The sequence below is a fragment of the Oncorhynchus kisutch genome, linkage group LG7, assembly GCF_002021735.2.
Source record: "Oncorhynchus kisutch isolate 150728-3 linkage group LG7, Okis_V2, whole genome shotgun sequence".
Lineage (NCBI taxonomy): Eukaryota > Metazoa > Chordata > Actinopteri > Salmoniformes > Salmonidae > Oncorhynchus > Oncorhynchus kisutch.
In genome coordinates, this window is record NC_034180.2 from 4280708 (window position 1) to 4293208 (window position 12501).

Sequence of the window (12501 nt, forward strand, 5' to 3'; positions counted from 1 at the left end):
TGGCAGGCCTACAGTCTGTTTTGAAAGGCAATAGTTTAACGTTAGATTGGGAATGCATTTTACGACGTTGAGATATAGACCTACAGTATATGATATCCCTTTATTTGACCATTTGCCTCCGTCAAGAGGCCTGAAACAACCACCGGAGCCACTGCCTCTGTTCACCCCGCTACCATCCAGAAGGCGATGTCAGTACAGGTGCATCAAAGCCGTCAGACTGTTAAATAGCCATCACTAGCTGGCTACAGTATCACCCAGGTTACTCAACCCTGCACCTTCGAGCTGCTGCCCTATGTACATAGTCATGGAATCACTTGTCACTTTAATAATGGAACACTAGTCACTTTAATAATGTTAACATACTCTTTCACTCATTTTATGTGTATACATTATACTTTATTTTGGTCAATGCCCCCCCCCCCTCCCCTCCAAAATTGCTTGTCCTAAGATGTATATATTTATTAATTGAATTATTTTACTTTTTAGATGTGTGTGTATTGTTGTGAATTGTTAGATACTACTGCACTGTTGGAGCTAGGAACCCACTCTGTGTGATCCTCTGAACTGATACCGTAACATTTAGAAATGTAACCGTTTTTTTTCTCAACCGTTTTTTTTCTCTCCAAAGGACCTTTATTAGATTTATGAAAAGTATTTACAGATGTACATTATAATGGGGGGAAAAAAGCACATGTGTTCTTCTCATCATCACAGCAGCAACTAAAACACAGGTCGAACACAAGTTCAAAAATAAATATATTGACATTGAATTCAGTTCATGCATCTAACATTTAATAATACTGTCATTTTTTTGTACAAAAAAATATTTAAATACACTTGCAATAGAAATGTACATGAAACGTATATTAATTCATCCTTCACATTGTGTATAACTGTGTCAAATACTAATATGAGAAGTGGTATTAAAATCTATAGAACTATATGAAAGCTTTGTCACTTTATGAAGGAATGTGGGAGTATAGATATGTTTTTACTACCAAAAGTATATGGCACAGTATCTCTTCAGAGATTTAATCAGTAGTTGTTTTTAAATAGTGTAAAATTCTGTAAATGCCTTACCAAATATTTGTTTAAATATCTTTCAAAAAACATCACAACAGTCTTGGCGTACAAGAACCCATCAACCATCTAGAAAAAGGAGAGGAGATTGATATATTGCATGTATGTATCCATAAATGTATTTATTATACTGTCTACTCCATTATGAGTCAGCTTAAAATTGGGTCAGGTCTTTACACTGTAGTTTTATACTGTCTCTGTGTGTCATCAGGTTTGATCAAACACAAGAATATGATACGACTGAATCATTGTCCATTTGTCCGATATTCTGATAATTTGTCTGTTCATACAGCTCTGTTGTTGATAATAATTTCAGTATATCAACATACCGTACAAAGTAAACAACCCCTCATTTCTATAATTATTTTTTAAATATAGTTAAATAAAATGTTACTTCAACATAACAATTACAATCTATTCTAAATTCTTTCTTCAACTTTATACGTGCACTTTTACCCCCCAACTTATGGAGAGTGTGAAATCCTTTCATTTAAAAGTCATATATCCCATACATGTAACTATTCAAATATTGGTACTCTGGATACTGAACTTAGATCAGTTATAACTTAATTGTGATGGTGCTCCCCAGGGTTGTGTACTGCGACCAACACAAGTTTCTGAGTGATATGCTCAGTGACACCAGAGCAATGGTAATTCATGATCAAATAAAGATTATATTGAAAGGAAAGTTGTAAACCAAGAAGTGAAAGGCCTGATTCAGGCTGTGTATAGTATTATTGTGTATAGTATTATGGCTATATACTGTTAAAGTAACTGCCCAGTGAAAATCTCTCTTTTAAAAGTTCATATTCTGTTAACTCATTTCCATATAATGTTGCTGGCTCATCCTACACTTGTACGTGACCAAAGCATACATTGGAGAAGAAGAAAAACACTTCAAAAACCCCACCTCAAACTTGTATCTCAAACAGACCGTTTAAAAAAATGCTTGCCATTTCCTCATAGAACATGTCATCTCCCTGATCAGCGGTCTACTTAAGTTAATATTGTTATACGCCCGCACCATTCTGTTGTTGGGGTACGTCCACACACTTCAAACACAGAAAACCAGCTTTTTTTAAAAACATACTTCATTAAAAACATTAAACAAAGAAAACAATTTCACTCCTATCGTAAGAAATTATAGGTCATGTTTAATAGAAATCTGAAAAAACTTGGCAGTTACTTTAATGACATCCTCAGCCTTCCAAATTCACAGTGGGGATTCATGGCGTCTGCATCGGTATCAAATCTCTCTTTTTATATTCTATTTTCATGTTGTTCATTCAGTTTTTCTCAGTAGGTTACCTCTTTGGTCGATCCTTTGTTAGCTCGTGTTGAGATTCTAGGTAATTTAAGGTGGCCCCCTGTTTGACTTGAGTGTTTCGGCAGTGGTTTGTTCGACCGAGTGAACCGAACAGTGAATCGTCATTTTGTGGAAATAAGGAAATGAAGGAAATGAAGGTGAGAAAAAAAACATGTTAACACCGCAGTTGAGTTTGTGCTGAGCGTGGACCTGGGGAGTTGAATCACTCAACAAAGTCACAAAGAGGTTAATTACGTTTCTGTACGTGATGAGTAGCACTAGGGACGGGACATTTAACCCACAATAGTGAGTTGGAAATGTGTCAAAGTGGCATCTCTTTATGTCTGAGAATAATAACAAACATCTGATGGTTTATAATAAAGATACACTATAATCTGGTGGAAAATTTACAAAGGACTTGAGTGTACTGGAAGTTTTCACTTCTTTACCAGTGTTGTATGGAAACTGTACTGTACATAGAACATTGGCAGTAAAGCTGTAAGACACAAGTGTGTGTGTGTGTGTGTGTGTGTGTGTGTGTGTGTGTGTGTGTGTGTGTGTGTGTGTGTGTGTGTGTGTGTGTGTGTGTGTGTGTGTGTGTGTGTGTGTTTGTGTGTGTGTGTGTGTGTATGTGTGACAGAGGGTTTGCAGAGGTGAATAAAAGCATTGCTCCTGTTTTGACTGCACATTGTGTGGGATGGTGAAGTGGGACTCGTCCGATACTCCAAACTGGTCTCCCGTTGCATAGTGAGCACCATGTCTGTCCTCTCTTGTTGTTGTTGGGTGATACGGACATAACTCTGCTCTGTAAATACTCAGTTCATCTCCCGAGTCATCTCCTTAATCCTCTTTTTAAAACCTTTGGCAGGGCTTTGTTTTGGAACCCCAGGTAGTTGGTGAACTGCCAAATGTTAATGTGAAACAGTTCCCACATTGTAAGGAGGGACCGGGGTCTACTTTCCCCATGTGTCATTGTACTGTACTGTAATGTACCCTACTGTACTGTACTGTACTGAACCCTACTGTACTGTAGTGTTCTGTACTAGTCCTTGTGCACATCCTCAGCCCGAAGAATCTTGTACAGGACCCAGTAGAAAATGTTAAAAAACAGGAAGGCCAGGGGGAAACCTGCCCGCGATACCGTGTCGATCTTCTTGGCGCGGTCGATGAACAGCTTTCTCATCTCTTCGTGGCTCTTGGCGGCCGGGTCCTTCTTAGGCTGCTGGGCGGGCTGGGGCCCTGTGGCGCCCGGGGTGGTGGCGGCGTTGTTGGTGGCCTTGGGGATGGTGCCGTCCTTGACCGCCACGCCGCCACCGCTGGTCGTGGCAGTGAAGCTGAGGCGGCTCTCCCTCACGTCGTCGTCCTACGAACAGGAAAGGCAGGAGTTAGTTAGATAGGGGTCAGAGTTCAAGGACGAATGAACTCCCCGAACGGGAACAGACACTCCCCCGATGGACGACCTTGATGTGCTCCAGAGAGGGACACTGAAATGTCATCCCTCTCTCTCCATTGATCTTACTCTCCCTCCTTCTCTCTTAACCATGGGGGATCGCTTGCCATAGCAACAGCAGAAGCAGCAATATGACAGGCTGACTAAGTCTCCCAGCCAAGTACACTTCAGTCTCCCTCCTGCTAACACTCCAAATAAACTTGACTTCAACTAAACTTCCGCCTTTGACTTCATGTTGAGTCAGTGCCTATTCTCCCTAACGCAATAAATCTATCAAAGTGCAACATGAACAGGGAGTGATTTGTGCGTCATGAGACCTTGCTTAAAACCTCTAGTCTATTATTGTTTTTATAACCCAAAATGCCTCTGGTGTTATCCTAGCACACAGCCCTCTCTCTTTCAAACCTACTCATTGCTGTACCCTTTACAGTTGTCACCACTCAAGCGTCTCCCTGGCCTTTTCCCTCAAATGTCAAAACTAGGGTTGAAAAAAGGGGTCAGAACTGGAAATTCTCTTTAAAAAGCAATTGACATCATATGAATGAAGGGGTATTACCGTTGGCCTACACACAAACAAAGCCCTGCATGTGATAGTTTTGTTTGATATGCCCAATATGGAAATGATTTAAATGGAATGAAAACAGCATCAATATGAGTTGAGCAATAGTTTTTCCACGAGCGAAATTCACAATGAACAACAAATGACATGTTGACATGGGGGAAGAATAGGAAAGCAGGAAATGTAATCTTTGGCTGAAATGCAATTTCTTTCGAAATGCATTTGAATAGGGAAATAAAAACAAACAGCAACACCAACTGAAAGGAACAAGGAACTGGGAGTGAAAACAGGGAGTGTGTGTGTGTGTGTGACAAGTTGACAACAGGCCATTATGACATAAAAAAAATTATGAAGAATAATGGAATGCCATTTGTGTAATGAAGAATGTCACAGAGTCAATGAGTCACTACACCAGCACTGTGTGTCACATTATGCTTAAAGGGATACTTTGGGAATTTGGCAATGAAGTCCTTTATCTACTTCCCAAGAGTCAGATGAACTCGATACAATTTTTATGCCTCTGCGTGCAGTTTGAAGGAAGTTTCTACTGTAACTGGCGTTAGCACAATAACTAGCCTTCTATGGCAACGTTTAGCATGCTAGCTTTAACCATAGGCGTCCAGTCAGTAGTTAGCATTGGCTCGCAAAACCACCTCCAACTTCCTTAATACTGGATGCAGAGATATAAAAATGGGATCGACAAGGTCATCTGATTTCATGGAAGATTTAATTGCCACACATTTTTACAACAGGTTCTCTCTTTGATGAAATACTGTAAAAAAAAAAAGTATGTTTCTATGCTGTCTTTGTATAGCTCTCATACTTAGGTGTGTATAGTTCTCATACTTAGGTGTGTATAGTTCTCATACTTAGGTGTGTATAGTTCTCATACTTAGGTGTGAAAATGAATATGAATATGGAGAGAACACCAACAATGACAAACAGCAGAGGAACAGCACACAACTGGAAAGAAAGAAACACAAACATACAAACGTATGACCAGATGGAGTGTGGGGTTCTAATAGCTGGGTTCTAATGTTCTTTACCCTGTCAGAGGAATTGTAGATGTGGCCCATAGATCCATATATGGGCGTATCGTTGTTTCTCAAACCATTAATACGTCTCAATGACTCAGCCAGCTCATTGGGATCAATGGAGTGATCCTCATCACCATTCTTTCATCACAGGAGAAGCATGCAAACGGAAAACAGAAACAAACAAACAAAGCACTAAAATGATTATGAGAATCATGCAATATAGAGGAATTCACTGTGGATATGCCTGAACCACTGTGGATATGCCTGAACCACTGTGGACATGCCTGAAACACTGTGGACATGCCTGAACCACTGTGGACATGCCTGAAACACTGTGGACATGCCTGAAACGCTGTGGACATGCCTGAACCACTGTGGACATGCCTGAACCACTGTGGACATGCCTGAAACACTGTGGACATGCCTGAAACGCTGTGGACATGCCTGAACCACTGTGGACATGCCTGAACCACTGTGGACATGCCTGAAACACTGTGGACATGCCTGAAACGCTGTGGATATGCCTGAACCACTGTGGACATGCCTGAACCACTGTGGACATGCCTGAAACACTGTGGACATGCCTGAAACGCTGTGGACATGCCTGAAACGCTGTGGACATGCCTGAACCACTGTGGACATGCCTGAACCACTGTGGATATGCCTGAACCACTGTGGACATGCCTGAAACGCCGTGGACATGCCTGAAACGCTGTGGACATGCCTGAACCACTGTGGACATGCCTGAACCACTGTGGACATGCCTGAAACGCCGTGGACATGCCTGAAACGCTGTGGACATGCCTGAAACGCCGTGGACATGCATGAAACGCTGTGGACATGCCTGAACCACTGTGGACATGCCTGAACCACTGTGGACATGCCTGAAACACTGTGGACATGCCTGAAACGCTGTGGACATGCCTGAAACGCTGTGGATATGCCTGAACCACTGTGGACATGCCTGAAACGCCGTGGACATGCCTGAAACGCTGTGGACATGCCTGAACCACTGTGGACATGCCTGAACCACTGTGGACATGCCTGAAACGCCGTGGACATGCCTGAAACGCTGTGGACATGCCTGAAACGCCGTGGACATGCATGAAACGCTGTGGACATGCCTGAACCACTGTGGACATGCCTGAACCACTGTGGACATGCCTGAAACACTGTGGACATGCCTGAAACGCTGTGGACATGCCTGAAACGCTGTGGACATGCCTGAACCACTGTGGACATGCCTGAACCACTGTGGATATGCCTGAACCACTGTGGACATGCCTGAAACGCCGTGGACATGCCTGAAACGCTGTGGACATGCCTGAACCACTGTGGACATGCCTGAACCACTGTGGACATGCCTGAAACGCCGTGGACATGCCTGAAACGCTGTGGACATGCCTGAAACGCCGTGGACATGCATGAAACACTGTGGACATTCCTGAAATGCCGTGGACATGCCTGAACCACTGTGGACATGCCTGAAACACTGTGGACATGCCTGAAACGCCGTGGACATGCCTGAAACACTGTGGACATGCCTGAAACACTGTGGACATGCCTGAAATGCCGTGGACATGCCTGAACCACTGTGGACATGCCTGAAACACTGTGGACATGCCTGAAACGCCGTGGACATGCCTGAAACGCCGTGGACATGCCTGAAACGCGCTATGTATATGCCTGAAACCCTGTGAATATGCCTGAAACGCTGTGGACATGCCTGAAACACTGTGGACATGCCTGAAACGCTGTGGACATGCCTGAAACGCTGTGGACATGCCTGAACCACTGTGGACATGCCTGAACCACTGTGGATATGCCTGAACCACTGTGGACATGCCTGAAACGCCGTGGACATGCCTGAAACGCTGTGGACATGCCTGAACCACTGTGGACATGCCTGAACCACTGTGGACATGCCTGAAACGCCGTGGACATGCCTGAAACGCTGTGGACATGCCTGAAACGCCGTGGACATGCATGAAACACTGTGGACATTCCTGAAATGCCGTGGACATGCCTGAACCACTGTGGACATGCCTGAAACACTGTGGACATGCCTGAAACGCCGTGGACATGCCTGAAACACTGTGGACATGCCTGAAACACTGTGGACATGCCTGAAATGCCGTGGACATGCCTGAACCACTGTGGACATGCCTGAAACACTGTGGACATGCCTGAAACGCCGTGGACATGCCTGAAACGCCGTGGACATGCCTGAAACGCGCTATGTATATGCCTGAAACCCTGTGAATATGCCTGAAACGCTGTGGACATGCCTGAAACGCTGTGGACATGACTGAAACCATGTGGATATGCCAGAAACACATGAAAATAGACAAGAACATCAAACAAGAAGGTGAATCAAAACGAATGTTGTGCCATACTCTAAGAAACTGGGCGAGGTGAAATTGAACATAACATAATTGTTTTGTGTGTGTGTTGGTATTTGACTTCTAGATAAGTTGGTTACCACAAGTTAATTAGAGAAAGGCTGAGCCCTGCATGTTTGAATTGACAATGACCCCTATCCACTTACTACACTTCAGAGTGACTTTTTCCTCCTCTTGGTTACAAGCAGTGTTCATTCATCTTTATCTCATCGTGTTCTATCTCAATTTCCCTCCATCTCTCTGATTTGATTGGCCTGAGTATTCCCTTGGTAAAATCCACACAGTATAAAGAAAATGGACTCTTCCCCTGGTACAGAGAGAGGCAGTCTTTTTTTGTATGTCTCCATTTTATATTAATGGATGAGGGATAGGAAGAAACACAGACATCAGCCAAATGTTCAGACACTGACCCGTTCTGTCCTTCAGGAAGCTTTGTAGTAAACATGTCGAAGTAAACATTGGAAGTTTTATCCTTGGTGCACGTCAGGTTGGTGTAGTAACAGTATATGGCCACACGGGTGCAGTGTTGACTGGATGGATGGTAGAACGTTGCACCTGTTGGGGAAGTTGCTTTGCTGGTGTGCCTCAACTTTTTCTTTGTGTCAAACAAGGCCATGTTGTTTTGCCTAGTCCGAATACAAAGATTATGCTAACTTTCTATGGTCTACTTTCATGAGTAAGAATTTGACCGCAACTGAATTGCCTGGATAAATAGCTTCAATAACCTAAATAAGCAAGCCTTTTGACCACAGAGACATGGTTTATCTGACCCAGGCCCAGAGTCCAAGCTAGGGCCCGATTTAGTGACAGACAGCGTATAATTGGACTTTTCCATCTTACTCTTTTAAAATGTCCAAAAGGCCAGAAACCCAATTAACCACAGAGTCAAGGCCACTAAGCCGCCCCGACATCCGTCAAGTCACATTTTTGGCCGACTAATTCCCAGAGCTCCTCTGTCAACCTCATCTTTTGACATTTCTCAACATCCTCAGACAGTCTTCAGACAACATTTCATGTCACACTGCTTGTTTCATGGACTTTGACACAACTAGTTATGGTTTGCTACAGTGCTACAAGCTCTTTACATTAGCAATCCAATATAATACAATCTGTGGTATAAACTCTCACAATATACACTAAGTGGACAGAAAATTAAGAACACCTGCTCTTTCCATGACAGACTGACCAGGTGAATCCAGGGGAAAGCTATGATCCCTTATTGATGTCTCTTGTTAAATCCACTTCAATCAGCGTAGATGAAGGGGAGGAGACAGGAAGGATCTTTAAGCCTTGAGACAACTGAGACATGGATTGTGTATGTGTGCCAAGGCAAAAGATGGGCAAGGCAAAATATTTAAGTGACTTTGAACAGGGTGTGGTAGTAGGTGCCAGGTGCAATGGTTTGTGTCAAGAAATGCAACCCTGCTAGGTTTTTCACACTCAACAGTTTCCCGTGCGTATCAAGAATGGTCCACCACCCAAAGGACATCCAGACAACTTGACACAGTGGTGGGAAGCATTGAAGTCAACATGGGCCAGCATTCCTGTGGAACGCTTTTGCCACCTTGTAGAGTCACAACAAATTGAGGCTGTTCTGAGGGAAAAAGGGGAAGGTGTTCCTAATGTTTGGTATACTCAGTGTACGTGTACTGTATGTCTGAGAAGGATATATCTGTAAAGGATAGAATTGCTTGTTTCATTGCTTGTTAGGTGCTAAAGCATTGAGATATGAGTTATTCGTTAGTGCTATGTGACCACTTACTTCAGCCTCAGAGCTCCTTAAGGAACCACGCCATAACGGCAATATGCAGTCATTGTTGCATGGAGTTATTTGTTCACGCTCTGATTCGACGAATGTGTTCTAGATTGGTCTGTAAACGTTACCTTCTTCTTCGTTCTCCGCGGGCGGAGTCTTAAGAGTTCCTTGTGTTGCCTGGAGACAAAGTTGACGGCGGCGTACTCGAGCAGAGCGGAGAATACGAAGAGCAGACACACCGCCATCCAGATGTCGATGGCCTTCACATAGGACACCTACAACACCAGAGAGACAAAGTCATAGTCACACAGTCAGAGAGCAGAGACAGACCGACAGACAGACAGACGGAGACAAAGTCACAGTCACACAGTCAGAGAGCAGAGACAGACCGACAGACAGACAGACGGAGACAAAGTCACAGTCACACAGTCAGAGAGCAGAGACAGACAGAGACATAGTCACAGACACACAGTCAGAGAGCAGAGACAGACTGACAGACGGAGACAAAGTCACAGTCACAAAGTCAGAGAGCAGAGACAGGCCGACAGACGGAGACAAAGTCACAGTCACACAGTCAGAGAAAAGAGACAGACCGACAGACGGAGACAAAGTCACAGTCACACAGTCAGAGAAAAGAGACAGACCGACAGACGGAGACAAAGTCACAGTCACACAGTCAGAGAAAAGAGACAGACCGACAGACGGAGACAAAGTCACAGTCACACAGTCAGAGAGCAGAGACAGACCGACAGGCGGAGACAAAGTCACAGTCACACAGTCAGAGAGCAGAGACAGACCGACAGGCGGAGACAAAGTCACAGTCACACAGTCAGAGAAAAGAGACAGACAGAGACAAAGTCACAGTCACACAGTCAGAGAAAAGAGACAGACTGACAGACGGAGACAAAGTCACAGTCACACAGTCAGAGAAAAGAGAGACTGACAGACGGAGACAAAGTCACAGTCACACAGTCAGAGAAAAGAGACAGACTGACAGACGGAGACAAAGTCACAGTCACACAATCAGAAAAAAGAGACAGACCGACAGACGGACACAAAGTCTCCAGACAAAGGCTCCGTTAAGCAAACCGAAAAAGTCACCCTGTACCTAGACCATAAATCAACAACGGACAGTCAGTCCTGAAGAAGGGACACCTTTTTGGGGCGAGCCCAGTGGTGATGCACACAACACACTCTCCTGCCAACCCACACAACTGCACCCCCACTCACGCTCTCACACACTCTGCACCCCGACCCACCTTAGGTAGAGACGTTCTAGAACCGGAGCTCTGGGTGGTCATGGTGAGCACGGTGGTGATGCCCAGCGCCACCCTGGCGGGCGCGGCGTCCATGTTAATCCAGAAGGAGACCCAGGAGAGGATGACGATGAGGAGGCTGGGGATGTACATCTGGATCAGATAATAGCCCATCTGTCTCTCCAGGTGGAATCGCACCTCGATACACGTGAACTTCCCTGTGTGGAGGAGAGGAGAGAGACAGCGGAGAGGAGAGCGACTGAGACAAGCGCCTATGTTTCCTTTGTTTCGTATTAAAGTCTTCCTGAATAACATACTTGGAAACGTACTGTGAAAATGTATAGGAAAGATGATCTCCTTTGGAGACTAATAGGTTTCTCTGTCGACCATATCTTACAGACGTCAGCCTTCCTCCTCTCATACACACCGTGTACTGTACATGTAAACAAGCCCACACACAAACTGCACACGTTGGCTTCTCACTAAATTCTAGCAAGCCATGTAATATGCAAAAGCCCCGTGCTGTGGAGGAGTTGAAATCCATCTCCATGACGTCGGTCCATGCAGCTGTGGTTATCTCGATCATCAAAGCTCAGTGCATGGGCCTCAGATGAAAATGCCAGTCATGCTCTCTGCCTTTGATGCGTCAACGTTTTGTCAGATCTCCCCACCATCACACACACAAACACACACACACACACACCCCCAACCCTCAGTTCATAGGTTACCAGTGCCACACTCAATACGGAAGTGGTCTGATGAGGCAGACGCCAGACTGTTTTTCTAGCACACAGACTGGGATATGTTCCGCTATCCAATAGCATTGAAGAGGTTACCACAGTTTTATTGTTTTATTTCTCCTTTATTTATCCAGGTAGGCCAGTTGAGAACAAGTTCTCATTTACAACTGTGACCTGGCCAAGATAAAGCAAAGCAGTGCAACACAAACAACACAGAGTTACACATGGAATAAACAAACATACAGTCAATAACACAATAGAAAAAGTCTATATACAGTGTGTGCAAATGAGATATGATAAGGGAGGTAAGGCAATAAATAGGCCATAGTGGCGAAATAATTACAATTTAGCAATTAAACACTGAAGTGATAGATGTGCAGAAGATAAATGTGCAAGTAGAGATACTGGGGTGCAAAGGAGCAAAAAATAAATAAATTACAGTATGGGGATGAGGTAGTTGGATGGGCTTTCTACAGATGGGCTATGTACAGGTGCAGTGATCTGTGAGCTGATCTGACAGCTGGTGCTTAAAGTTAGTGAGGGAGATATGAGTCTCCAGCTTCAGTGATTTTTGCAATTCGTTCCAGTCATTGGCTGCAGAGAACTGGAAGGAAAGGCGGCCAAAGGAGGAATTGGCTTTGGGGGTGACCAGTGAAATATACCTAATGGAGCGTGTGCTACAGGTGGGTGCTGCTATGGTGACCATTGACTATAAGAAGGTATCCAAACCCCCCAAAAACATGGATTATAGGCAATATCCACACTGGGCTAAAGGCAAGAGCTACCGCTTACAAAGAACGGGACACAGACATGGCCCAGACAAGAAAGCCCGCTACGAGCTCTGACGAGACATCAAACATGAAAGAGGACAATATAGGAGGAAGGTGGAATCCTATTACATCGGCTCTGACCCTA

At 44.3% G+C, this 12501-nt stretch overlaps 1 protein-coding gene across 1 annotated transcript in view; it reads right to left on the minus strand.

Moving 5' to 3' along the window:
* Positions 1–585: 585 nt before the first annotated feature.
* LOC109894746 (glycine receptor subunit alpha-3) overlaps positions 586–12501 on the minus strand; it is a 111641-nt gene continuing 99725 nt past the window's right edge. The window contains exons 7-9 of the mRNA XM_031828405.1: positions 10850–11064; positions 9719–9865; positions 586–3749 (exon numbers count right to left, since the gene is read on the minus strand). Of these exons, the coding sequence (XP_031684265.1) occupies positions 3429–3749; positions 9719–9865; positions 10850–11064 (683 nt within the window). The 3' untranslated portion in view covers positions 586–3428. The remainder of the gene's footprint in view (positions 3750–9718; positions 9866–10849; positions 11065–12501) is intronic.